At 48.3% G+C, this 27,976-nt stretch overlaps 1 protein-coding gene across 1 annotated transcript; it reads left to right on the forward strand.

Moving 5' to 3' along the window:
* The first annotated feature begins 313 nt into the window (after positions 1-313).
* Positions 314-27,557, forward strand: rnf125 (ring finger protein 125, E3 ubiquitin protein ligase). The gene is made up of 6 exons (XM_085992093.1): positions 314-873; positions 12,367-12,520; positions 16,245-16,357; positions 21,507-21,624; positions 23,889-23,996; positions 26,820-27,557. Exons 1-6 carry the CDS (start codon positions 788-790, stop codon positions 26,901-26,903), a joined length of 663 nt encoding a protein of 220 aa, XP_085848219.1. The 5' UTR covers positions 314-787; the 3' UTR covers positions 26,904-27,557.
* Positions 27,558-27,976: the final 419 nt, after the last annotated feature.

The raw sequence follows: 27,976 nt of genomic DNA on the forward strand, positions 1-27,976 counted from the left end.
ACAAGGCTACGGACCAAGTGCTGGAAAATGGGATTAGAATAGACAGGGCTTGATGGCCGGCGCGGACACGATGGGCCGAAGGGCCTCTCTCTGTGCTGTATAACTCTATGACTCTTTGACTCTTTTCTCTCCCCTCTCTCTCAATTCAATTCAATTCAATTCAAATCGCTTTATTGGCATGATAAGGTACATCTTATGTTGCCAAAGCATCAAAATACATTTATGGTTGAACACTCTCTCTTTCTTTCTCTTTCTGGACCTGACGTGGTACTGGGGCCATAATCTGCTCTGTTTCGCTTTTACATTTAAAGCACAGGCAACAATTGTGAGGCTCGACTCTCCCAACAGTGACACGGGTTGGTTCCGGCGGGAGATTGGTGGAAAGATGAGGCTGTGGCAGTGGTGGCGAGAACTGAGCGACTTATGGAGTGTGAGATGCGAGGCAAAGAACCCGGAGCTGTGGGAATGCTCCGGCTCAAACCTGCCAATCTCGTCCAGCATACTGAAGGACACATTGGCCTGGCCGTCCCGGAAAGATTTCCAAAAGGGGAATTTAGGAGCGCCGGGACTCCCCGCAACTTACTCAGTGAAATAGCAACAGGAACAGACCGCAGTCCTATCAGTCTCAGTTTATGTCTTGGTTCTTGCTCTTGTCTTCCAGCTCGCTCTTCACTTGTCCTGCCTTCTGTATTTGTTTTTTGTGCGTTTTTAAACCATTGCTGGCGGTGATCTTGGATGGGAACAGTCAGCAGTAATCTCCGGAATCTCACGGGTAGAGCTGGATCAGATGGATTTGGAGGGCTCTCTGGATTTCGAGTGCCCAGTTTGCCTGCAGGTGCTGGAGAAACCTGTCAGAACACAATGTGGACATGTGTGAGTACCGCTTGCAAACCATCGAAGGTCGCGCGAATAAAATTGGGGCCACTCTTATCAGATTATGTGCAATTTTTTTAAACAACTCAATTTGCTTTATGTGTAAGAGCTGTTTATACCGCAGGGTGACAAATATCAACAACAACTTGGGGGAGAAATTCAGTAGCGCCCCGTTTGGTGCCCATTATCGGCCGTGCGCAAAGTTTAGCGCCTGGCGCTAATTATTGCCTCCGACAGCAAACTTGGCTTTTATCGCCCCTGGAGGCGATTGGAGCGCTAAATCAGGCGCTTCACACCTGTCTTAAGGCGCAAAGGCCGAGGAGCGAGGCGCTACCTCAGAGCGCTGGCGAAGCAAGGACGGGCAAATCAAAATGAACCTGCAAAGTGCTGCTCAGTACCCAAAGCTCCTTCACACAGCGTTGAATCTCTCCAGAAGTCTCTCTCTCTCTCTCTCTCTCAGAATGCGTGGTGCAAAAATGTCACCGACAAAAAAAGGCAGGAAGCGGTTGCCTTTAAATAGCGCTCCCCCAGTCCCTTCCTGACTGCAAAACGCTCCCCTCAACCTGTCGTTGCTAGCGGCAGGCGGTAAGGGAGGGGGCGCCACTCAATATCCGGTTCGGGGCGCTACCGGGGTGTTGCGCACTCGACTGACGTCACAATCTGCCGGCACAGGAGATCGTGGCGGTAGTGTTTAGCGCCGCCGCAAAATGTCTAGTTAATTTCGTGAGCGGTGCAAACATCGCTGCGCCCGGGCACTAGCTGCTTTGCGCCCCATTAGCGCCCTCTTAAGGCGCTAACGGGAGGTGCAAACCAACTGATTTTCCCCCCCCCTTGTCTTTATACAGCGCCTTTAATGTAGTAAAACATCCCAGGGTGCTTCACAGGAGCGATTATCAGACAACATTTGACACCGAGCCACATAAGGAGATATTAAGGCAGGTGACTGAAAGCTTGGTCAAAGAGGTAGGTTTTAAGGAGCGTCTTAAAGGAGGAGAGAGAGGCTGAGAGGCGGAGAGGTTTAGGGAGGGAATTCCAGAGTTTAGGGCCCAGGCAGCTGAGGGCACGGCCGCTAATGGTGGAGCGATTAAAATCGGGAATGTTCAAGAGGCTACAAGCATAGAGTTCTGCTTGGTGGTGAGATTGGGAAATCTAACCACACTCCTCACTCACACTGCAGCAACAAACACAGCATAACCTGTTCATTCAACAGGCTGTAACAAGAAGCAATGAGTAGAATGCTCATTAAAATCGGGGATGCTCAAGAGGCCAGAATTAGAGGAGCGCAGATATCTGAGGGGTGGGGGGGGGATTATGTGGGGTTGAAGGAGATTACAGAGATAGGGAGGGGGGCGAGGCCACGGAGGGATTTGAAAACAAGGATGTGAATTTTAACATTTTAAAATCTAGATGCATATAATACCAGCTACATTGAAGGGAGGGGATTGGGAGGAGTGAGTAAGCCAGAAGTGCTGGTAAGAGATTAAAATACATCTTTGGACTTGTTTCCAGACGGCAGGGAGATAAAATAATCCATATTGAGGCCAACCTGTCTAAACCCACAACTGTTATCGAATGATATGGCACAGAAGCAGGCCATTCAGCCCATCAGATCTGTGCCGGTTCTTTCAAAGATGCTTCCAACTAGTTCCAATCCCCCCGCTCTGTCATAGAGTCGTGACTATGACTCGATGATAGAGCAGGGGAATTGGAACTAATTGGATAACTCTTTGAAATAGTCCTCATAGCCCTTCAACTGTTTCCTTTTCGAGTATGTTCTGCCTACACTTAAATAAGTTCACTGTTTTTATATCTTAATGGAATATACTTTTAATTGATAAAATATCACAAAATCCATTTTTTTCTGATTGTGTTTTTTTTTAAGAATCATTACTTATTTTGAATTGAACGGTGGAGTAGAAATTTGTACGCGTGTGCCCGTTTTTCGAGCCTAGCACAGGAACAAAGCTTCGCAGTGGGACACCCACGCTGGGTTACAGGCAATAGCGGCCCTCCAGAACCTCACCCAGGTAGCTCTTCCACACGTGTGAGTACAGGCACTAAGTGCTGGCCCAACACTGTGCTTACTCAATGCCTGCACAGGCGCACTTTCTAGTAACTTCACAAACATGTCCATAATACAAACATATAAAAATGATGAACAGGAAACCTGTCCCATACAGTGGAACATAGGAACAGGAGTAGGTCCTTCGAACCTGTCCCATACAATGGAACATAGGAACAGGAGTAGGTCCTTCGAACCTGTCCCATACAGTGGAACAAAGGAACAGGAGTCGGTCCTTCGAACCTGTCCCATACAGTGGAACATAGGAACAGGAGTAGGTCCTTCGAACCTGTCCCATACAGTGGAACATAGGAACAGGAGTAGGTCCTTCGAACCTGTCCCATACAGTGGAACATAGGAACAGGAGTCGGTCCTTCGAACCTGTCCCATACAGTGGAACATAGGAACAGGAGTAGGTCCTTCGAACCTGTCCCATACAATGGAACAAAGGAACAGGAGTCGGTCCTTCGAACCTGTCCCATACAGTGGAACATAGGAACAGGAGTAGGTCCTTCGAACCTGTCCCATACAGTGGAACAAAGGAACAGGAGTCGGTCCTTCGAACCTGTCCCATACAATGGAACATAGGAACAGGAGTAGGTCCTTCGAACCTGTTCCATACAGTGGAACATAGGAACAGGAGTCGGTCCTTCGAACCTGTCCCATACAATGGAACATAGGAACAGGAGTAGGTCCTTCGAACCTGTCCCATACAGTGGAACATAGGAACAGGAGTCGGTCCTTCGAACCTGTCCCATACAGTGGAACATAGGAACAGGAGTAGGTCCTTCGAACCTGTCCCATACAATGGAACATAGGAACAGGGGTAGGTCCTTCGAACCTGTCCCATACAGTGGAACATAGGAACAGGAGTAGGTCCTTCGAACTTGTCCCATACAGTGGAACATAGGAACAGGGGTAGGTCCTTCGAACCTGTCCCATACAGTGGAACATAGGAACAGGAGTAGGTCCTTCGAACCTGTCCCATACAATGGAACATAGGAACAGGGGTAGGTCCTTCGAACCTGTCCCATACAGTGGAACATAGGAACAGGAGTAGGTCCTTCGAACCTGTCCCATACAGTGGAACATAGGAACAGGGGTAGGTCCTTCGAACCTGTCCCATACAGTAGAACATAGGAACAGGAGTAGGTCCTTCGAACCTGTCCCATACGGTGGAACATACGAATGGGAGTAGGTCCTTCGAACCTGTCCCATACAATGGAACATAGGAACAGGAGTAGGTCCTTCGAACCTGTCCCATACAGTGGAACATAGGAATGGGAGTAGGTCCTTCGAACCTGTCCCATACAATGGAACATAGGAACAGGAGTAGGTCCTTCGAACCTGTCCCATACAGTGGAACATAGGAACAGGAGTAGGTCCTTCGAACCTGTCCCATACAATGGAACATAGGAACAGGAGTAGGTCCTTCGAACCTGTCCCATACAATGGAACATAGGAACAGGAGTAGGTCCTTCGAACCTGTCCCATACAATGGAACATAGGAACAGGAGTAGGTCCTTCGAACCTGTCCCATACAGTGGAACATAGGAACAGGAGTAGGTCCTTCGAACCTGTCCCATACAGTGGAACATAGGAATGGGAGTAGGTCCTTCGAACCTGTCCCATACAATGGAACATAGGAATGGGAGTAGGTCCTTCGAACCTGTCCCATACAATGGAACATAGGAACAGGAGTAGGTCCTTCGAACCTGTCCCATACAGTGGAACATAGGAACAGGAGTAGGTCCTTCGAACCTGTCCCATACAGTGGAACATAGGAACAGGGGTAGGTCCTTCGAACCTGTCCCATACAATGGAACATAGGAACAGGAGTAGGTCGGTCGAACCTGTCCCATACAGTGGAACATAGGAACAGGAGTAGGTCCTTCGAACCTGTCCCATACAATGGAACATAGGAACAGGAGTAGGTCCTTCGAACCTGTCCCATACAATGGAACATAGGAACAGGTGTAGGTCCTTCGAACCTGTCCCATACAGTGGAACATAGGAACAGGAGTAGGTCCTTCGAACCTGTCCCATACAGTGGAACATAGGAACAGGGGTAGGTCCTTCGAACCTGTCCCATACAATGGAACATAGGAACAGGAGTAGGTCCTTCGAACCTGTCCCATACAATGGAACATAGGAACAGGAGTAGGTCGGTCGAACCTGTCCCATACAGTGGAACATAGGAACAGGAGTAGGTCCTTCGAACCTGTCCCATACAATGGAACATAGGAACAGGAGTAGGTCCTTCGAACCTGTCCCATACAATGGAACATAGGAACAGGAGTAGGTCCTTCGAACCTGTCCCATACAGTGGAACATAGGAACAGGAGTAGGTCCTTCGAACCTGTCCCATACAGTGGAACATAGGAACAGGGGTAGGTCCTTCGAACCTGTCCCATACAATGGAACATAGGAACAGGAGTAGGTCGGTCGAACCTGTCCCATACAATGGAACATAGGAACAGGGGTAGGTCCTTCGAACCTGTCCCATACAATGGAACATAGGAACAGGAGTAGGTCGGTCGAACCTGTCCCATACAGTGGAACATAGGAACAGGAGTAGGTCCTTTGAACCTGTCCCATGCAATGGAACATAGGAACAGAGGTAGGTCCTTCGAACCTGTCCCATACAGTGGAACATAGGAACAGGAGTAGGTCCTTCGAACCTGTCCCATACAGTGGAACATAGGAACAGGAGTAGGTCCTTCGAACCTGTCCCATACAATGGAACATAGGAACAGGGGTAGGTCCTTCGAACCTGTCCCATACAATGGAACATAGGAACAGGAGTAGGTCGGTCGAACCTGTCCCATACAATGGAACATAGGAACAGGAGTAGGTCCTTCGAACCTGTCCCATACAGTAGAACATAGGAACAGGAGTAGGTCCTTCGAACCTGTCCCATACAATGGAACATAGGAACAGAGGTAGGTCCTTCGAACCTGTCCCATACAGTGGAACATAGGAACAGGAGTAGGTCCTTCGAACCTGTCCCATACAATGGAACATAGGAACAGGAGTAGGTCCTTCGAACCTGTCCCATACAGTAGAACATAGGAACAGGAGTAGGTCCTTCGAACCTGTCCCATACGGTGGAACATAGGAATGGGAGTAGGTCCTTCGAACCTGTCCCATACAATGGAACATAGGAACAGGAGTAGGTCCTTCGAACCTGTCCCATACAGTGGAACATAGGAATGGGAGTAGGTCCTTCGAACCTGTCCCATACAATGGAACATAGGAACAGGAGTAGGTCCTTCGAACCTGTCCCATACAGTGGAACATAGGAACAGGAGTAGGTCCTTCGAACCTGTCCCATACAATGGAACATAGGAACGGGAGTAGGTCCTTCGAACCTGTCCCATACAATGGAACATAGGAATGGGAGTAGGTCCTTCGAACCTGTCCCATACAGTGGAACATAGGAACAGGAGTAGGTCCTTCGAACCTGTCCCATACAATGGAACATAGGAACAGGAGTAGGTCCTTCGAACCTGTCCCATACAGTGGAACATAGGAACAGGAGTAGGTCCTTCGAACCTGTCCCATACAGTGGAACATAGGAACAGGAGTAGGTCGGTCGAACCTGTCCCATACAGTGGAACATAGGAACAGGTGTAGGTCCTTCGAACCTGTCCCATACAATGGAACATAGGAACAGGTGTAGGTCCTTCGAACCTGTCCCATACAGTGGAACATAGGAACAGGAGTAGGCCCTTCGAACCTGTCCCATACAATGGAACATAGGAACAGGAGTAGGTCCTTCGAACCTGTCCCATACAGTGGAACATAGGAACAGGAGTAGGTCGGTCGAACCTGTCCCATACAATGGAATATAGGAACAGGAGTAGGTCCTTCGAACCTGTCCCATACAGTAAAACATAAGAATGGGAGTAGGTCCTTCGAACCTGTCCCATACAGTGGAACATAGGAACAGGTGTAGGTCCTTCGAACCTGTCCCATACAATGGAACATAGGAACAGGGGTAGGTCCTTCGAACCTGTCCCATACAGTGGAACATAGGAACAGGAGTCAGTCCTTCGAACCTGTCCCATACAGTAAAACATAGGAACAGGAGTAGGTCCTTTGAACCTGTCCCATACAGTGGAACACAGTAATGGGAGTAGGTCGGTCGAACCTGTCCCATACTTCTCTTCTTAGGCAGTCCCTCGGAACTGAGGATGACTTGCTTCCACATTAAAAATGAGTTCTCAGGTGGTTGATGAGTCCAATGCGGGACCTACAGTCTCTGTCACAGGTGGGGCAGATGGTAGTTGAAGGGGCGGGTGGGTGGGGTGCTTGGGTTGACGTGCGCTCCTTCTGCTGTTTGCGCTTGGCTTCCGCTTGCTCCCGGCGAAGAGACTCGAGGTGTTCGGCGCCTTCCCGAATGCTTCTCCTCCACTTTGTGCGGTCTTGGGCCAGGGATTCCCAGGTGTCGGTGGGGATGTTGCACTTTTTCAAGGAGGCTTTGAGGGTGTCCTTGAAGTGTTTCCTCTGCCCACCTGGGGCTCTCTTGCCGTGTCGGAGCTCCGAGTAGATCGCTTGTTTTGGGAGTCTCGTATCGGGCATGCGGACGATGTGGCCCATCCAACCTGTCTCATACAGCCATTTTGCAATTACATAGAAACATAGAAGATAGGAGCAGGAGTAGGCCATTCGGCCCCTCGAGCCTGTTCCGCCATTTAATGAGATCATGACTGATCATCCAAATTCAGTACCCTGTCCCTGCTTTCTCCCCATATCCCTTGATCCCTTTAGCCTTAAGAAATATATCTAACTCCTTCTTGAATATATTTAATGAATTGGCCTCAACTGCCTTCTGTGGTAGAGAATTCCACAGGTTCACCACTCTCTGGGTGAAGAAATTCCTCCTCATCTCAGTCCTAAATGGCTTACCCCTTACCTTTAGACTGTGACCCCTGGTTCTGGACTTCCCCCGCCATCGGAACTACGCATCATAATCGCCAGTGCACCAACCACCGATAGTCAAGTTATCTCAAGTAAACAGATCTTTAAAAAAAAACTCCTAGGCCAGTTCAGGGAAAAAATGTATCTGGGAAATTCCTCTCTGATCCCTGAAGGTGATTAAAATGAGTTCTTGGAGACTGCAGTGACCATGAGGGGCATCACCCAATACCCTGCCTACCTTGTGTAAGCTGTGATATGAGCTGCAACCAGCAACTCGTCCGGCTCGCCTTTTGAACATTTACAGCAAAAACGGCACTCGCTGCACGAGCTGGCAACTTCTTCCAGAGGTCGGTGACTCTTTGTGAAAAGGAAAGCCCCCCGACATCTAACCGAGTTCTCTGCTTCTGTAACCTATACACATGTCCCCTGGTTCTCCCTGGACCTATCTTAGTCAAATAGTCTGCCAACATAAATAGAGGCATAGAATATAAAAGCAAAGGGAGCATGCTAGAACTTTATAAATTGCTGGTTAGGCCTCAGCCGGAGTATTGTGGATAATTCTGGACACCACACTTCATAGAAACATAGGAGCAGGAGTCGGCCATTCGGCCCTTCGAGCCTGCTCCGCCATTGAACATGATCATGGCTGATCCTCTATCTCAATACCATATTCCCGCTCTCTCCCCATACCCCTTGATGCCTTTTGTGTCTAGAAACTATCTATCGCCTTCTTAAATATATTCAGTGACTTGACCTCCACAGCCTTCTGTGGTAGAGAATTCCACAGGTTCACCACCCTCTGAGTGAAGAAATTTCTCCTCATCTCAGTCCTAAATGTCCTACCTTGTATCCTGAGACTGTGACCCCTCATTCTAGACCCCTCGGGCAGGATTTTCATTGGGCCGTGGAGGCGGGATTGGAGGCGTGTGGGGGGTTAAAATCTCGAAATCGGAGGGCACGAACCCATCCCACCCCCAACCCGCCTCCATGCCAGTTTCAAAGGAGGCGGGTACCCGACCCGCACTGGGACCCGCCTCCCCGAGGAGGGAAGGGGATTAGTGCCAATTAACTGCTTGTTAATAGGTAGTTAACAGGCAGTTTTTAGCCTAATCCCTATTTTTATTGCTGAAATGTGGGATTCCCGACGGCTCCAAACCACGCCAAGTTAGCGAGGCGGGCCGTCGGGATGAAGGGCTTGGAGGGGTCGAAATGTCCGGTGTTCAGGTGAGTGATGGGTGCATGAGTTCAGAGGTAAGTGTGCTTAGTGTGTGTAAAGTGTTTAAAGAAGTTGTACTTACATTTACTTACCTTTACAGCCTTCCTTCCTTCAGGTCTCGGGAGTCCCTCATCTCACCGGCACAGAAAGCAGAATGGCCGCGATCTGTCAAAAGTTCCAGCATTCAGCTTTCTGTTCCGGGGAGATCTCTAAATCATCCTGAGAGGAAGGAATTAACTTGGAGTACAGATTGTCAGTGTTTGACAACTGTGAAACGCTGATATTTCATCTGTCAACAGGTCTTGACAGATGAAATGTCAATCTGTGATGTCACCTGTTGCTGGGTGGCCCTTAATTGGCCTGCTGAGCCCGCTGGGCGGGCTCAACAAGGTCAATCAAGTCAAAATCGCGTGGGTTGGCCGCAACTTGGTGGAGGCGGGACTACAACCCCGAAAGTTGTAGCCCCGCCTCCTATCCGACTCCTCAATGAAAATCTAGCCCCTCGTTCTAGACTTCAGGAAAGATGTAAAGGCCTTAGAAAAGGTGCAGAGGTGGTTTGCCAGGATGTTACCAGGGATGAGGGACTTCAGTTATGAGGAGAGGTTGGAAAGGTTCGGACTGTTCTCCTTGGAACAGCAAAGGTTAAGAGGTGACCTAATGGAGGTTTTCAAGATGATGAGAGGTTTTGATACAGTCGATAGAGAGAAACTATTCCCTCTGGCGAGTGGGTCAGTAACCAGAGGTCACAGATTCAAAATTATTGGCAAAAGATCTAGAGGAGAGATGAGGAGAAATGTTTTCACTCAGAGAGTTGTCGGGATCTGGAACGCTCGACCCGAAAAGGTGGTGGAAGCTGATTCCATAAGTAGAGTTGGACGGTACTGGAGGATGAGGAACGCACAGGGTTACGGACAAAACGCGGGGGCTGTGGGACTAAGCACGACTGGTCTTTCAAAGAGGCAGCACAGGCAACGATGGGCTGAATGGCCTCCCGTGCTGTAAGTTTCTATAATTCTAGGAAATATGGATGCAGTCTGGTCCCTTCATTATGTTAAAGACCTCATCCAAATCTCCCCAAGGTCTCTGCTTTTCTAGAGTATGAAGACTCAGCTCTCTAAGCTTATTGTGGCAACTAAGGGCTTTTAAACTAGGTGTCATTCTAGTAGTTCTCTGAACCTTTTCAAGGGCCTCTATATCTCCCACTATGTGAGGGGACCAAAAGTGGACACCGTGCCTAACCAAGATCTTATAACAGCAACTTGCCTTTAACGTAGTAAAACACCCCAAGGTGCTTCACAGGAGCGATTATCAAACAAAATTTGACACAGAGATATTAGGCCAGGTGACCAAAAGCTTGTTCAAAGAGATAGGTTTTAAAGAGCGTCTTAAAGGAGGAAAGCGAGGTGGAGAGGTTTAGGGAGGGAATTCCAGAGCTTAGGGCCCAGGCAGCTGAAGGCACGGCCGCCAATGGTGGAGCGATTAAAATCGGGGGATGCGCAAGAGGTCTGAATTGGAGGAACACAGGGATCTCAGAGGGTCGTAGGGCTGGAGGAGGTTACAGAGATAGGGAGGGGCGAGGCCACGGAGGGATTTGAAAACAAGGATGAGAATTTTAAAATGGAGACGGTACTGGAGCGGGAGCCAATGTAGGTCAGCGAGCACAGGGGCGACCACATTATACGAGGCTAGTTTAATGCTTTTAGTTTTATATTGGATCATCCGAGCAATACATCCTAATACGCTAGTTGCTTTTGCAATAATGTTCTGGCACTGGCCATGAACCTTTAGATATTTGAGTACTATAACGCTGATGTCTCTTTCCCGCTCAACACACTTTAGTTTGGACACTGCATGGTATACACATGGTTGGCATTAGCTCTACCCAAGTGTGTAACGCTACATATATCTGAATTAAATGACCTCTGCTAGATACAGGCCCATTCCCCCATCGCGTCTAGATCGGATTGTTGTTGTTTATCCCAATCCGAGGTTCCAACACTTGCACAAATCCATGAATTTGCAGGCAGCTCCCCAACGTCTTCATCCAAATCATTGACAAAGATTGTGTCCAGTCCTGGGCAGCATACTTTAGGAAGGCTGTCAAAGCCTTGGGGAGGGGTGCAGAGGAGGTTTACTAGAATGGTACCAGTGATGAGGGACTAGAGAAGCTGGGATTGTTCTCCTTGGAGCAGAGAAGCTTTAAAGGCGAGATCTGATGGAGGTGTTTAAAATCATGCACGGTTTTGATAAGGAGAAATAAATGGGGAGAGACTGTTGCTAGTGGCAGAAGGGTTGGTAATCAAAGGCCACAGATTTAAGGTAATTGGCAAAAGAACCAGAGGCGGCATGAATTTTTTACGCAGAGAGTTGTTGTGATCTGGAATGCGCTGCCTGAAAGGGTGGTGGAAGCAGACTGAATGGTAACTTTCAAAAGGGAATTGGATAAATACTTAAAGGGGAAACATTTATAAAGCTATGGGGAAAGAACGGGGGTAGTGGGACTAATTGGAGAGCTCTTTCAAAGAGCCGGCACAGGCACGATGGGCTGAATGGCCTCCTTCTGTGCTGTATCATTCTATGGTTGTGAAGATCAGTGGTCCTATTACTGATCTCTGTGGACTCTACTAGTAACAGTCTTCTTGCAGAACTACTACCATTAATAATAACCTTTTGCCTACGAGAATGCAATCAATTCCAACCCAAGATTTGCCAATGCAATCTCACAGGGCTCTGTCTTACAAAGTAGAATTAGGTGGAATTTACAGCACAGAAACAGGCCATTCGGCCCAACTGGTTTGTGCCTGTGTTTATGATACGCACGAGCCTCCTCCCGTCCCTACGTCATCTAGCCGTATCTGCATAGAAACAGAAAATGCTGGACGTACTCAGCAGGTCAGGCAGCATCTGTGGAGAGAGAAACAGAGTTAACGTTTCAGGTCGATGACCTTTCGACATATCTGCATAACCTTCTGTTCCTTTCTCCCTCGTGTACTTATCTAGCTTCTCATCATTGCTATTCGCCTCAACTACTCCCTGTGGTAGCGAGTTCCACCTTCTCACCGCTCTTTGGGTAAAGAAGTTTCTCCTGAATTCCCTATTGGATTTATTAGTGATTATCTTATATTTATGGCCCCTAGTTTCGGTTTGCCCCGCAAGTGGAAACGTTTTCTCTACGTCTATCCTATCGAACCCTTCATAATTGAAAAGACCTCTGTCAGGTCGCCCCTCAGCCTTCTCCTTTCTAGAGAAAAGAGCCCCGGCCTCACTGTGTCTCTGAAACTTTTCCTTTCAGCTTTTGCCAAGGCTGCCACCATCTAAATTTCACTTTAAATGGCGGAAGATGTCCTTTGTGCCGGGAAGCCATTTCGCACACGGAGCAATGTGCCATGGACATTGAGAAGTGGATGATGACCAAGAAAGGAAATTGCAGAGGATGTGGCATTGAGGTTAGTGAGCGAAGAGCAAACGCTTGGTGCTTCGGCTGCGCTTCTCGTGTTCGGGTGCGGAATGTACGAGATTGAAACAAACCATAGGTGATTTCTCGTGCTTAGTCTGAGATACTGAAATATACAGAAAGTCTAACAGTCCTACCGTCAGCATTACGGTCTCGCAAGCAAAGAGAAGACAAATGTTGTCATGAATCTTATCACGACTCATGAAGTAACACTGGGCGGCCAGCTGGTGGCGCCGTCCAAGGAGTATAAATACGCGGGCGTGGGCCCAGCTTGCTCAGGATGTTTCTGTAACCAGGAACTAGTGATGTAACTAGAATCTCATGGTTGTGAAACAGTTGATTAAAGCCTTGTTTTATACTCAAACCAAGCGATCAGTAGTCTTTTTACATCAAAGGTATTTTAGAATTTCGAGCACACCTGAAGACACGGGCACATGAGTCCAGGTGTTCCAGTCCGCCGGTGTAGCAATGGCCGAGCGGGACGTTCCGCCTGCTGGCAGGTTCTGCTTCTGAGCCCGTTCGAATTTCCAACGTTGGAGCCCAACTCCAAGAATCAGGCAGGATCCCACGCCATTCAAAAAAAGTGTTTTTATTCATTCACGGGGTATGAGTGTCGCTGGCGAGGCCGTCATTTATTGCCCATCCCTAGTTGCCCTCGAGAAGGTGGTGGTGAGCCGCCTTCTTGAACCGCTGCAGTCCGTGTGGCGAAGGTGCTCCAACAGTGCTGTTAGGGAGGGAGTTCCAGGATTTTGACCCAGCGACGATGAAGGAACGGCCGATATATTTCCGAATCAGGTTGCTATGAGGAAAGATTGGATAGGCTGGGGTTGTTTTCTTTGGAACAGAGGAGGCTGAGGGGAGACTTAATTGAGGTGTATAAAATTATGAGGGGACTAGATAGAGTGGACAGGAAGGACCTGTTTCCCTTAGCAGAAGGGTCAACAACCAGGGGGCATAGATTTAAAGTAATTGGTCGGAGGTTTAGTGGGGATTTGAGGGAAAAGAATTTCACCCAGAGGGCGGTGGAGATCTGGAACTCACTGCCTGAAAGGGAGGTAGAGGCAGAAACCCTCATCACATTTAAAAAGTACTTGGATATGCACTTGAAGTGCCGTAACCTACAGGGCTACAGACCAAGAGCTGGAAAGTGGGATTAGGCTGGATAGCTCTTTGTCGGCCGGCACAGACAAGATGGGCCGAATGGCCTCTTTCTGTGCTGTAGATTTCTAAGATTCTATGATTCTATTGTGTGTGACTTGGAGGGAAACTTGGAGGTGGTGGTGTTCCCATGCGCCTGCTGCCCTTGTTCTTCTAGGCGGTAGAGGTTGCAGGTTTGGGAGGTGCTGCCGAAGAAACCTTGGTGAGTTGCTGCAGTGCATCTTGTAGATGGTACACACTGCAGCCACAGTGCACCGGTGGTGGAGGGAGTGAATGTTTAAGGTGGTGGATGGGCTGTCGATCAAGCAGGCTGTTTTGTCCTGGATGGTGTTGAGCATATTGAGTGTTGTTGGAGCTGCACTCATCCAGGCAAGTGGAGAGTATTCCATCACATTCCTGACTTGTGCCTTGTAGGTGGTGGAAAGGCTTTGGGGAGTCGGGAGGTGAGACACTCACTGCAGAATACCCAGTGACGTAAGAAAACTACTAGGCACTTGGTCTGAATATTAAACAAGGCTTTAATCAACTGTTTCACAACATGGAGGTCTTGTTGTCCTTCACTCGTTCCTGCTTACAAAATGTCCTGAGCAAGCTGGGCCCGTGCCCTGGTATTTATACTCTCCCTGGACAGCGCCACCAGCAGGCCGCCCACTATTATTTCATAAGTCATTTCTACATGAATGGCAAGATTCATGTCACCCAGCCTCTGACCTGCTCTTGTATTTATGTGGCTGGTCCATTTAAGTCTATTTGCAGTGGAGCTGGGTCGCCCATTGAAGAGGTTCTGAAAAGTTGCTGTGCAGCAGCAACAGTGTCAACAGTGCCAGACACAGCGGATCCTAATTGCCCAAACAAGTTTCTCATTTCTCAAATGACCAGTTTTCTTAAGGCACCCCAAGTTACATAGAATTTACAGCACAGAAACAGGCCATTCGGCCCAACTGGTCTGTGCTGGTGTTTATGCTCCACACGAGCCTCCTCCCACCCCTCTTCATCTCACCCCATCACCATATCCTTCTATTCCTTTCTCCCTCATGTGTTTATCCAGCTTCCCCTTAATAGCATCTCTGCTATTCACCTCAACTACTCCCTGTGGTAGCGAGTTCCACATTCTCACCACTCTCTGGGTAAAGAAGTTTCTCCTGAATTCCCGATTGGATTTATTAGTCACTATCTTCTATTGATGGCCCCTAGCTCTGATCTCACCCGCAAGTGGAAACATCTTCCCTACGTCTACCCGATTGAACCCTTTCATAACTGTAAAGAGTTCTATCTGGTCACCCCTCGGCCTTCTCCTTTCTAGAGTAAAGAGCCTCAGCAACGTTTTAAAAAAAGTGTTTTCATAATTAACATTGGAGTTGTAAAATATGCATAGTTTGTGCATATACTGGCAAATTCTTGTTGGTTTAAAAACAATCTGAATTAATCTAAATGATAACTGATCAGCTTTGTGCAGTCGTACCTCCTCTCGATGGGGGGGGGGGGCAACTCGGCAGAACTGGTGGGAACTCCGCTGGCTGACATTATCCCGCCTCTCCCGCCTCTCCCAGTGATATCCAAGGAGAATATGCGCAACAGATTATATAGGGGGAAAAATTCAGTATCGCCCCATTTGGGGCGCAATTATCGGCCGTGTGCAAAGTTTAGCACCTGGCGCTAATTATCGCCTCCGACGGCAAACTTAGCTTTTATCGCCCCGGAGGTGATTGGAGCGCTAAATCAGGTGCTTCACACCTGTCTTAAGGTGCTAACGCCGAGGAGCGAGGCGCTACCTCAGAGCGCTGGTGAAGCAAGGAAGAGCAAATCAAAATGAACCTGCAAAGTGCTGCTCAGTACCCAAAACTCCTTCACACAGCATTGAATCTCTCCAGAAGTCTCTCTCTCTCTCTCTCAGAATGCGTGGTGCAAAAATGTCACCAACAAAAAAAGGCAGGAAGCGGTCACCTTTAAATAGCGCTCCCCTAGTCCCTTTCTGACTGCAAAACGCTGCCCTCAACCTGTCGTTGCTAGCGGCAGGCGGTAAGGCAGGGGCCGCCACTCAATATCTGATCCGGGGCGTTGCGCACTCGACTGACATCACAATCTGCCGGCGCAGGAGATCGTGGCGGTAGTGTTTAGCGCCGCCGCAAAATGTCTAGTTAATTTCGCGAGCGGCGCAAACATCGCCGCGCCCGGGCGCTAGTTGCTTTGTGCCCCATTAGCGCCCTCTTAAGGCGCTAACGGGAGGTGCAAACCAACTGATTTTTTCCCCCTTTTAAAGTTTGGCGACGTCATGAGAAATGTCTCTGATTCACCAGTTGTGAGTTTGTAAGGGGTTTGAGGATTCAGAGTGTTGGCTTCATTGTCGACTAACTACAGTAAACATACATGACCTTCATGCGGCCTCCAGCCCAAGTATTGGTTATAAGACCAAGATAATGATAGGATTTTCTTTTCCAAACCCCCCCCCCCACCCCGCCAATGTTTTTATCTAATTTCCTAAGAAATGCTTTCAAATAATAAATCTGAGAAACGGCAGAAAGTGCTACTTTGTAATGGAAGTGTGGGATCTTATTCAGGTGTGCTTCAGCGACATGAGAGCGCACACGAGGACCTGCTCAAAGTACCAGGCGGACTATGGTGTACCCTCTGAAGCCAGCACGCCACGTCAGTCAACACCTGCCACACATGGGTAAGATTCCAACCTGCCGCGAGAACAAAGATAACTAGTGTGTGTGATACCAACCGAACACATATTCACCCAGCCCCACTGACGGCTCAGAGCCCTACATCCGGAGAAAGTCACACACTCAATCATTAACGGATGGGTCTTCTCTTCTTCTTAGGCAGTCCCTCGGAACCGAGGATGACTTGCTTCCACATTAAAAATGAGTTCTCAGGTGACTGATGAGTCCAATGCGGGACCTACAGTCTCTGTCACAGGTGGGGCAGACGGTGGTTGAAGGGGCGGGTGGGTGGGGTGCTTGGGTTGACGTGCGCTCCTTGCGCTGCCTGCGCTTGGCTTCCGCTTGCTCCCGGCGAAGAGACTCGAGGTGTTCGGCGCCTTCCCGGATGCTTCGCCTCCACTTTGTGCGGTCTTGGGCCAGGGATTCCCAGGTGTCGGTGGGGATGTTACACTTTTTCAACGAGGCTTTGAGGGTGTCCTTGAAGCGTTTCCTCTGCCCACCTGGGGCTCTCTTGCTGTGCCAGAGCTCCGAGTAGAGCGCTTGTTTTGGGAGTCTCGTACCGGGCATGCGGACAATGTGACCCGTCCATCGGAGCTGATCGAGCGTGGTCAAAGCTTCGATGCTGGGGATGTTGGCCTGAGCGAGAACACTGATGTTGGTGCGCCTATCTTGCCAATGGATTTGCAGGATCTTGTGGAGGCAGCGTTGGTGGTACCTCTCCGGTGTTTTGAGGTGCCTGCTGTACATGGTCCATGTCTCTGAAGCATACAGGAGGGCGGGTATCACTACTGCTCTGTAGACCATGAGCTTGGTGCCGGGTTTGAGGTCCTGGTCTTCAAACACTCTCTTCCTCAGGCGACCGAGTACTATGAGTCCCACTCCCCCCTGCTCTTTCCCCATTAGCCCTGCACATCTTTCCTTTTCAAGTAGTTATCCAATTTCCCTTTTGAAAGTTATTATTGAATCTGCTTCTACCGCCCTTTCAGGCAGCGCATTCCAGATCACAACAAGACTTAGAAGACATAGAAAAATAGAAGCAGGAGTAGGCCATTCGGCCCTTCGAGCCTGCTCCACCATTCAATATGATCATGGCTGATCCTCTATCTCAATACAATATTTTCACTCTCTCCCCATACCCCAGAGACATAGACATAGAACAACACACTGCATAAAAAAATTCTCCTCATTTCCCCCCCCTCCGGATCATTTCCCCACCCCCCCTGGATCATTTCCCCCCCCCTCCCCCGGATCATTTCCCTCCCCCCCCCGACCCGATCATTTCCCTCCCCCCCCAGATCATTTCCCTTCCCCCCCCCCCCTCACTGGATCATTTCCCTCCCCCCTCCCCGATCATTTCCCCCCACCCCCCGGATCTTTTGTCAATGAGCCTATATCTGTGTCCCCTGGTTACCGACCCGCCCACCAGTGGGAATAGTTTCTCCTTATTTAATTATAAATATTGGGAAGACCGAAGCCATTGTTTTCAGTCCCCGCCACAAATTCCGTTCCCTAGCCACTGACTCCATCCCTCTCCCGAACATCTGTCTGAGGCTGAACCACACTGTTCGCAACCTTGGTGTCATATCTAACCTGAAATGAGCTTCCGACCACATATCCGCAGCATAACTATGACCGAATTTTCCACCTCCGTAACATTGCCCGTCTCCGCCCTTGCCGCAGTTCATCCGCTGCTGAAACCCTCATCCATGCATTTGTTACCTCTAGACTTGACTATTACAACACACTCTGGGCCGGCCTCCCAAATTCTACCCTACGTAAACTTGAGGTCATCCAAAATTTGGCTGCCCGTGTCCTAACTCGCACCAAGTCCCGTTCGCCCATCACCCTGTGCTCGCTGACCTACATTGGCTCCCGGTTAAGCAGCACCTTGATTTCAAAATTCTCATCCTTGTTTTCAAATCCCTCCATGGCCTTGCCCCTCCCTATCTCTGTAATTTCCTCCAGCCCCACAACCCCCCTGAGATATCTGCGCTCCTCTAATTCTGCCCCCTTGAGCATCCCTAATTATAATCGCTCAACCATTGGTGGCCGTGCCTTCTGTTGCCTGGGCCCTAAGCTCTGGAATTCCCTGCCTAAACCTCTCCGCCTCGCCACCTCTCTTTCCTCCTTTAAGACGCTCCTTAAAACCTACCTCTTTGACCAAGCTTTTGGTCACCTGCCCTAATTTATCCTTACGTGGCTCGGTGTCAAATCTTTTTCTTGTAACACTCCTGTGAAGCGCCTTGGGATGTCTTACTATGTTAAAGGCGCTATATAAATACAAGTTGTTGTTGTTTACTTTGTCAAAACCTCTCTCTCTATATATATATATATATATATATACAAATTGTACCTATTTATAACCAAGTGGGTTTGCTTTGAAGGAAATGAGGAGTAGTGAGATGTCAGTGTCTGAGTATCAATGTCACAATTAAGCAAACAATTTGAACCAGACTGTAAAGAAGAGATTTTCCTGGGTCGACCCCTAGGTGTGCTGCGTATCCTGAGAGGAACAAAAATCAGGAGATTGAGTGGGTTGGCGTGCACACCTGTATAGCAATAAGAACACAAGTATTAGGAGCAGGAGTCGGCCATTCGGCCCCTCGAGCCTGCTCCGTCATTCAATAAGATCATGGCTGATCTTCAACCTCAACTCCACTTTCCCGCCCGATCTCCATATCCCTCGATTCCTCTAGTCCAAAAATCTATCGATCTCAGCCTTGAATATACTCAACAACTCAGCATCCACAGTCCTCTGGGGCAGAGAATTCCAAAGACTCTCAACCCTCTGAGTGAAGAAATTCCTCCTCATCTCAGTCCTAAATGGCCGACCCCTTATCCTGAGACTGTGCCCCCGAGTTCTAGACACTCCAGCCAGGGGAAACATCCCCTCAGCATCTACCCCCTGTCAATCTCACAATCTGCCCGCTCTCCCTCCATCAATTCAAACGGAGGAAAATCGGACGGATCCCTTTACAGCAGTCCACTCCAACCCACCCAATTTCCTGATATTTGCTGTGCGCAGGCCATCGAGCGAGTCAGAGCGCAGCCCCAGGAATTCCTCCCCTGAAGATTCAGCCCAGAAGCTGGGAGTTTGTAAGCTGGATGCTAAGTTGCTGAAACAAAAGGCAAAATACTGCGGATGCTGGAAATCTGAAATATAAACAGAAAATGCTGGAAACACTCAGCAGTTCAGGCAGCACCTGTGGAGAGAGAAACAGAGTTAAGAGGGGGGGGGGGGATTTTTTGGGAGGGGGGTCAGCAGGCGGGATCAGTGGCAGGTCGGGTGGGAAAGTGTTTTTTTTTGACAGCGGGTCAACCCGCCGGTACGCGCCTTTACCAAATGTCGGGTCTGCCAGCGCTGAACAGACCCGACAGGCAGCGGCGGGGGAGGAAATTCAGGTCATTATGACCTGAGGATTACCAACAATCTTGAGCGCACCTTTAGAATTTCCCAGCTCACCAACGGGGTCCACGCTGCTCGTGGATCACGGATCACGTCTGTTCAGCTGGGCGGGAGTTGAATGGCCATGGAATCATCTCATTGCTTGACAGCTTGAAATGTGCTATAAAAGCTCCCATCTCACAGCTGTTCACTTTCCAAGCTCAGAAGCTGTTGCTTACTGCCTTTGGAAGACAGATTGAGCTTTATGCAGGTTGCAAGTGTTTGGAGCAAACTCTCTATCCAGTGTCACCTCATTAGAACAACCTCTCTCACCATTGACAGATTGCTTCTGTCATCTCAAGTTCACCTGCCATCTATTCCATCAGCATGGGTACGGTTTATACTCTCACCTTGGTCCTCAGAATTCCACCACGATCAGCTGCAACACCAGCATCACCAGGCACACTAGCAGCACCAACAACCACACCAACCTTCTCCGCAATCACCTAATGCTGCACAGGACGAGGGCATCAGCACCCAACCACATTGCTGCCCGGGACTCCAGGGATGGCCTCACCATGGCCAGATTTACTTCACTTGACGCTGTACACTTGGGCTGCCACATGATGCGCCAGGTTGGCATCACCCCACACCAACACCATAAAGCATCCCTACAATGCCCAAGTCATTCCTTTCACACTCATCAGCATTGCGGGGGGTACCGTTATGTCTCACCATTCATTCACTGCAACTCACTAAGACACTTCCAAAGGTGCACCAAATCTGTCCAAGAACGCAAAGTGTTGAAAATGAAGATTTCAATGTTTGACACCACATTAACAGAAACTTCACATGAACATTGGCTAAAACACACAAGTGCCTACCCTTGTGTGTTGTTAGTTGGTATGATTGCACTAGGATGAGGGAGAGTGTGAGGGGTGGCTGGTGAGATGGGGAAGTGATAATGTAGATAGAGAGGGATGGGTGGAGGTGCAAGGTAAGTTGGTGTGAGTAAGGATGTGCAGGAGTAGGGTAGGGAAGGCAGAGTGATGGAGATGTGATGAGAGGCACAGCAGGATGAGGTTGAGTGTGGCTTTGCAGTAACGTTTCGTGATCTACTGAGATCATTGAAAGGTTTGCACCACTGCAGCCTGGTCCTCCTGATCAAATCCCTGCTTGTGCCCTCCTGTGCTATGTACAACCAGATTGCGTTGGTGTCCTGGGGAGGTCTCTTCTGCCCATTGGAAGGGAAGAGAACCTCCCTGCGTGCTGTGACTCCCTCCATAAGCATATGGAGGGAGTTGTGACTCCCTCCATAAGCATATGGAGGGAGTCACAGGAGAACCTAGGTGCAGCCGTGCACCTCTGTGCAGTCATTGTCAGTGTTTGCAGCACCTCAATGCTGTAGAACACTGCCAGCACCAATGTCAAAGTAAATTTGCGCATGGTCCCTTTAAGGAAACCGGCTGATGATGCGTCATCAAATGACGTCATGGGACCAGCTTCCTTCAATTGGCCGGGAAACTCGCTGAGCGGGGCTTAACAAACCCTATCAGGGGAAATTCATTACAGAGGCCGGGATGGAGCCAGCAGCGAGGCCACGCCCCGCCACCGACATCGCCCGCCACGGACCCGCTCAGGTTGGGGAAATCGTGGCCTCTGTTTCAGATCTGCTGCTGAATGCTGATTCGCATGTGTTTGTTGCTGTTCTTTTATTTAAACCTGGAATCTAAAAATAATATAATGTAACATATTTTTCTACTTTCAAGTTACACGGGACCAAATAGATCGACATACACCTGCCCGTATTGCCAAGAGAGGAACTACGATGACTGTGGCTTGGTGCAACACTGCTCCGCAAATCATCATTATGACCCACAGCGAGTGGTAGGTGCTTTAATGTCGCTTCTTCTTAATCTTTATATTGTTTTTGCGAAAACATGTGGTCCCATAGCCAGGCTGGAATCTCTCATTGCTCAGCACTGGACCCCCTCCTGTGGTTACGTAGTAAGAACACAAGAACATAAGATTTAGGAGCAGGAGTCGGCCATTCGGCCCCCCGAACCTGCTCCGCCATTCAATAAGTTCATGGCTGATCATCAACCTCAACTCCACCTTGCCGCCCGATCTCCATATCCCTCGATACCCCTAGAGTCCAAAATCTATCGATCTCAACCTTGAATATACTCAACGACTCAGCATCCACAGCCCTCTGGGGTAGAGAACTCCAAAGATTCACAACTCACCGAGTGAAGAAACTCCTCCTCACCTCAGAGATAAATGGCCGACCCCTTATCCTGAGACTGTGACCCCCCTAGTTCTATGCCCCCTAGTGAGGCTGGATCCAAAGACAAAGAAAGACAAAGAAAGAAAGTAAGAAATATATAGCGCCTTTCACAACCTCAGGACGTCTCAAAGTGCTTTACAGCCAGTGAAGTACTTTTTGAAGTGGAGTCACTGTTGTAATGTAGGAAACGCGGCAGCCAATTTGCGCACAGCAAGCTCCCACAAACAGCAATGTGATAATGACCCGATAATCTGGGGTTTTTTGTGATGTTGATTGAGGGATAATATTGGCCCAGGACGCCGGGGATGACTCCCCTGATCTTCTTCGAAATAGTGACCCTGGGATCTTTTATGTTCACCTGAGAGAGCAGACGGGGCCTCGGTTTAACATCTCATCCGCAGGATGAATGACCCAAAGTTTCTTGTGCTGGTTGCTGTCTGGCGGCCCTGCTGATAATTAAGAGTTATATCATTATGTTTTGCATGTTCTTTAAAATCAAAAAGAAGGCAGTTCAACTGCATTGCTAACTGGCGCGGGATGAGCTCCTTTGACAGTTACATATGGAGGAGATTACAGATTGGGAACTCAGAAAAGAAGGTCTGAGTAATTAGAATCTACTTGTAATTCTCTGAAACTAAAATAGATCTATTACTTTAAAAAAGAATTAGCTCCTTGTGTTGGGCTGCTTTCTTGTACTTTTTCGTCTCGTTGCTTTAAACGGCAGATTACACACGCACTCAGTTGTAGCAATGCAGGATTAGGACTTTATTGAAACCTTATACCATCCACAACCAGTATGAGAGCTCTGTGAGACATCACGCTTCACGATTCCACTGTGAGCTGCTGAACGGTGGTTCACTCACATCTCTTATACCAAATTTCACCTTTGATCAGTACATTCCATGCATACCACCAATAAATCAGAGCCCATCAAAGATACATACAAATGACAAGAGAATAACTACAAACATGCACTTTACTGCTCTAATTATTTTCTTGCTCATAGACACACAGAAACATAGAAACATAGGAGCAGGAGTCGGCCATTCGGCCCTTCGAGCCTGCTCCACCATTCAATATGATCATGGCTGATCCTCTATCTCAATACCATATTCCCCTCTCTCCCCATACCCCTTGATGCCTTTTGTGTCTAGAAATCTATCTATCTCCTTCTTAAATATATTCAGTGACGGCCTCCACAGCCTTCTGTGGTAGAGAATTCCACAGGTTCCCCACCCTCTGAGTGAAGAAATTTCTCCTCATCTCAGTCCTAAATGTCCTACCCCATATCCTGAGACTGTGACCCCTCGTTCTAGGCTCCCCCAGCCAGGGGAAACATCCTCCCTGCATCCAGTCTGTCTAGCCCTGTCAGAATTTTATACGTTTCAATGAGATCCCCTCTCATTCTTCTAAGCTCTAGTGAATACAGGCCTAGTCAACCCAATTTCTCCTCATACGACAGTCCTGCCATCCCAGGAATCAATCTGGTGAACAGCAGAATAGATACAGAACAGATAGTAAGAGCTTCTACAGGTATATAAAAAGGAATAGAGTAGCTAAAGTAAATGTTGGCCCCTTAGAGGATGAGACTGGGGAATTAATAATGGGGAACGGAGAAATGGCGGAGACTCTGATCAAATATTTTGTATCTGTCTTCACGGTAGAAGATACTAACAACATCCCAATAATGGATAATCAAGGGGCCACAGGGACGGGGGAACTAAAGACAATCACTATCACTAAGGAAAAAGTACTTGGTAAAATAATGGGACTAAAAGACTTAGATTTTGTACAAACTAAGATCAGATTGAACTGTAACCCCACATGGTATTTCTACCTGAAACTTTGGACTCTTGTCTTGTAGGTCTGTCCTATCTGTGTATCGATGCCATGGGGAGATCCAAATTATTACAGCAGGAACTTTATTGACCACCTGAGGCTGCGACACCAATTTTCATATGATTTCTTCGTGGTGAGTGTAATTTCATATCGTATTTATATACCGTGGATTGTGCAAAAGTTTAAAAAAATTTATTCATTCACGGGAAGATGGGTGTTGCTGGCAAGGCCAGCATTTATTGCCCATCCCTAATTGCCCTTGAGAAGGTGGTGGTGAGCCGCCACCTTGAACCGCTGCAGTCCGTGTGGTGAAGATACTCCCACAGTGCTGTTAGGTAGGGAGTTCCAGGATTTTGACCCAGCGACGATGAAGTAACGACGATATATTTCCAAGTCAGGGTGGTGTGTGACTTGGAGGGAAACTTGGAGGTGGTGGTGTTCCCATGTGTCTGCTGCCCTTGTCCTTCTAGGTGGTGGAGGTCGCGGGTTTGGGAGGTGCTGCCGAAGAAGCCTTGGCGAGTTGCTGCAGTGCATCTTGTAGATGGTGCACACTGCAGCCACGGTGCGCCGGTAGAGCAGAGAGTGAATGCTTAAGGTTCTTTGAATTCACCTTGTTTATCATTGTGTGTGGATTCAGAGCATTGAGCAACAATGAATTGACTGCATGTACCCAAGAACACATACTATGTAAAGTTGTACAAAAGTTCCGATTGTCATTTTGTTTCTTACCGATGTTGGAGGAAGGTCTGTGTAAGTCAGCAGTGCTAAATAACCTCAGGAGGTGTATCGTTCTGATTCCGGACGTACGATACCTGAACCACTTCTTTATGAAATGCACTGCCTGAGAGGGTGGTGGAGGCAGATTCAATTGTGGCTTTCAAAAGGGAGTAGGATAAGTACCTGAAGGAAAAGAATTTGCAGGCTACGGGGAAAGGGTGGGGGAGTGGGACTAGCTGAAGTGCTCTGGCAGAGAGCCGGCACGGGCTCGACGGGCCGAATGGCCTCCTTCTGTGCTGTAACCGTTCTATGATTCGATGTTAACGACAGTGCCATCAAAATCAGGGCTCTGGCAGTCTAAGCAGGCTATCAGTTCTGTAACTGGTGAGTTCGTAACAGGTCCAGAAACAAAACTGTCTGAGATACCAACTGTGAGCTGTTATACTGGGATTATTTAACAAACAGCTGGTAATTTGGCTGTTGGCCTGAGGGATAATCGTATTCCATGGCGGTGAATGCAGCCTAACTTCGTTTAGACCAGTAGGAGCAAGGCTTCCACAAGAGGAGTAATTTTCTGACCTCGCGATGCCAGACACCAGTAGCACACATCAGATACCCGGACACAGACCCGTGATTTCCCGACTACGTAAATTAATGGTCTGAAAATCGTGCGCATGCCCTGCTAAATTCCCGGTACGTGCCGGCGTCGGATGAGTTGGAAAATTATCCCTGCTCTGTTCACTTTAAGATAATTTAGATTAAATCCAGGGTTAAGTGTATGCATTCATTTCCTCAAGCTATGCATATTTTACAACTCCAGTGTTAAATATTAAAACTAGTTTTAAAACCATTGAACAGGCGGGGGCTCTTTTCTCTAGAAAAGAGAAGACTGAGGGGTGACCTGATCAAGGTCTTTAAAATCATGATAGGGTTTGATAGGGTAGACGTAGAGAAGATGTTTCCACTTGTGGGCGAGACCAGAACTAGGGGCCATCAATATAAGATAGTCACTAATAAATCCAATAGGGAATTCAGGAGAAACTTTGTTACCCAGAGAGTGGTGAGAATGTGGAACTCGCTACCGCAGGGAGTGGTTGAGGCAAATAGTATCGATGCATTTAAGGGGAAGCTCGATAAACACATGAGGGAGAAGGGAATAGAAGGATATGCCGATCGGGTGAGATGAAGAGGGGTGGGAGGAGGCTCGTGTGGAGCATAAACACTGGCACAGACCAGTTGGGCCGAATGGCCTGTTTCTGTGCTGTACATTCTATGTAACAATTTAAACCAGCTAAGCCATACAGACCGGAAGACTGGAGGTTCAATTCCTGGTCTGCAGTGAATTACATATCTCAGCCAGAATGGAGCTAGGGAGTGGAAAACTAGCCATGGTTTCCAATCCGGATCGCTCACCTTCTATAAAATATGTGTGCATGGACATTGGCCGAGGACACGACCAGCCTTGGTATGATTATAGAGGAATGGGAATATGGAGAAAGGAGTGCTACCAACTGAGCCAGGGCTGAGCCCAATTTCAGAAAAGTGCTTCACACTGCATTATTTTCTGCAATATCAACCGTAAGACTTTAAGGTTTACCGTAAATACTGTACATTTAGAGTAGGGACCAGCACATCTGAGATAGCCTAACCCTGAATTATTCAATACTTTGTTTAGGTTTCACATTTCTTGGGGAGGATTTGCCAGTGTATTTGTCTGCTCTCTATATTTTACGTCGTCGGTCTTCTTATACACTACAAGACATTTGCAATCGTTTGTCCTCTTGCAGATTAATTTGCTTCACCCTACTGGATATCAATAGAACTGCACCAAACAGTTAGGAAGGACATGGTTCACAGCGCACACATGCATTATGTGAAAACTGCGTGTTTTTAACGTGTGGGAATCCTCTGCGCGCTGCCCATGGTGCACGAGCCATGGGTGTGCGTGACGCCGTGGAACGCGGCGGCTCAGTAAAGTGCCTCTCGGCGCTTCGCGCTGCCCATGGGTGAGTGGGTGCCGGGGTCAGGACCGGGGCGGGGGGCGTTAGCCGGGCGGTGGGTCGGATTGATAACTGGGAATCACCCGACAGGCGCTGTCGCCTTTTGTAAAAACCTTTGCTGTGGTCAGTGTACAGCAAGAATCTGCGTGTCGAAGCGAGACGGGTGGGGGGAAAAAAAACAGGATAGCGTCTCACCGCCTAAATGTTATCCTCAAAACCATTCTCTTTTCTCATTTCAGGATTACACTCAAGATGAAGAAATCATGTTGCAAAGCGCCATCTTGGATTCCTATCAGGTTTGCGCTCGAAATCCAAACCAATAAACACTTCAAGCAGCAAATTGCCCACTCCAAAAAACAATTCATGCTTTTCAATTCTTCAGCTTTTTAAAACTGAATATATAATCAAGCACTAAGGCAGCTCGCCCGAAACCCCGATTACTATTCGATTCACTTCTCGTTCGAAAGATGGCGAAAAGAACCGGTGGTTGCGCGAAGAAACATTGCCAATTTCGGAGGAATAATTCCTTCTGATAACCTATTTAACTTTATTCATTGAGATTTCTATTTTTATGGATGTTGTTGATCTTAATGGTATGTTCAATTGTAAATGTTCACTTCCATGTTTCATAAGACTAATCGAGGTATTACTTTTATTGTCTCCACGGGATTTTGCGGCTCACTGTCCCTTCTCCGTCACCTGCGGCCTTCAGCATGATTGACCGTTCTGCTGCACACTTCTCTTACACGGGTTATCTACGCAGCGCTGTTCTCATGTGGTTCCGCTCTCGTCCCTTCCTCAACGCAGTCGCTGCATCTGACCAACTGATTCCTCCTCCCGTGATCATCTCCAGTGATCATCTCCTGTGATCATCTCCAGTGATCATCTCCAGTGATCATCTCCTGTGATCATCTCCAGTGATCATCTCCTGTGATCATCTCCAGTGATCATCTCCTGTGATCATCTCCAGTGATCATCTCCAGTGATCATCTCCAGTGATCATCTCCTGTGATCATCTCCAGTGATCATCTCCTGTGATCATCTCCAGTGATCATCTCCTGTGATCATCTCCAGTGATCATCTCCAGTGATCATCTCCTGTGATCATCTCCAGTGATCATCTCCAGTGATCATCTCCAGTGATCATCTCCTGTGATCATCTCCTGTGATCATCTCCTGTGATCATCTCCAGTGATCATCTCCTGTGATCATCTCCAGTGATCATCTCCTGTGATCATCTCCAGTGATCATCTCCTGTGATCATCTCCTGTGATCATCTCCAGTGATCATCTCCAGTGATCATCTCCAGTGATCATCTCCAGTGATCATCTCCAGTGATCATCTCCTGTGATCATCTCCAGTGATCATCTCCTGTGATCATCTCCTGTGATCATCTC

The sequence above is a fragment of the Somniosus microcephalus genome, chromosome 7 (genome assembly GCF_052327205.1).
Source record: "Somniosus microcephalus isolate GS21.2 chromosome 7, FLI_Smic_1.0, whole genome shotgun sequence".
NCBI classification, from domain to species: domain Eukaryota; kingdom Metazoa; phylum Chordata; class Chondrichthyes; order Squaliformes; family Somniosidae; genus Somniosus; species Somniosus microcephalus.

Coding starts and splice junctions, on each gene's coding strand:
- rnf125 (XM_085992093.1), top strand. CDS start 788: ATGGATTTGGAGGGCTCTCTGGATTTCGAGTGCCCAGTTTGCCTGCAG. Junction 12,521..16,244: donor GCAGAGGATGTGGCATTGAG/GTTAGTGAGCGA, acceptor GATCTTATTCAG/GTGTGCTTCAGCGACATGAG. Junction 21,625..23,888: donor ATTATGACCCACAGCGAGTG/GTAGGTGCTTTA, acceptor CTTGTCTTGTAG/GTCTGTCCTATCTGTGTATC.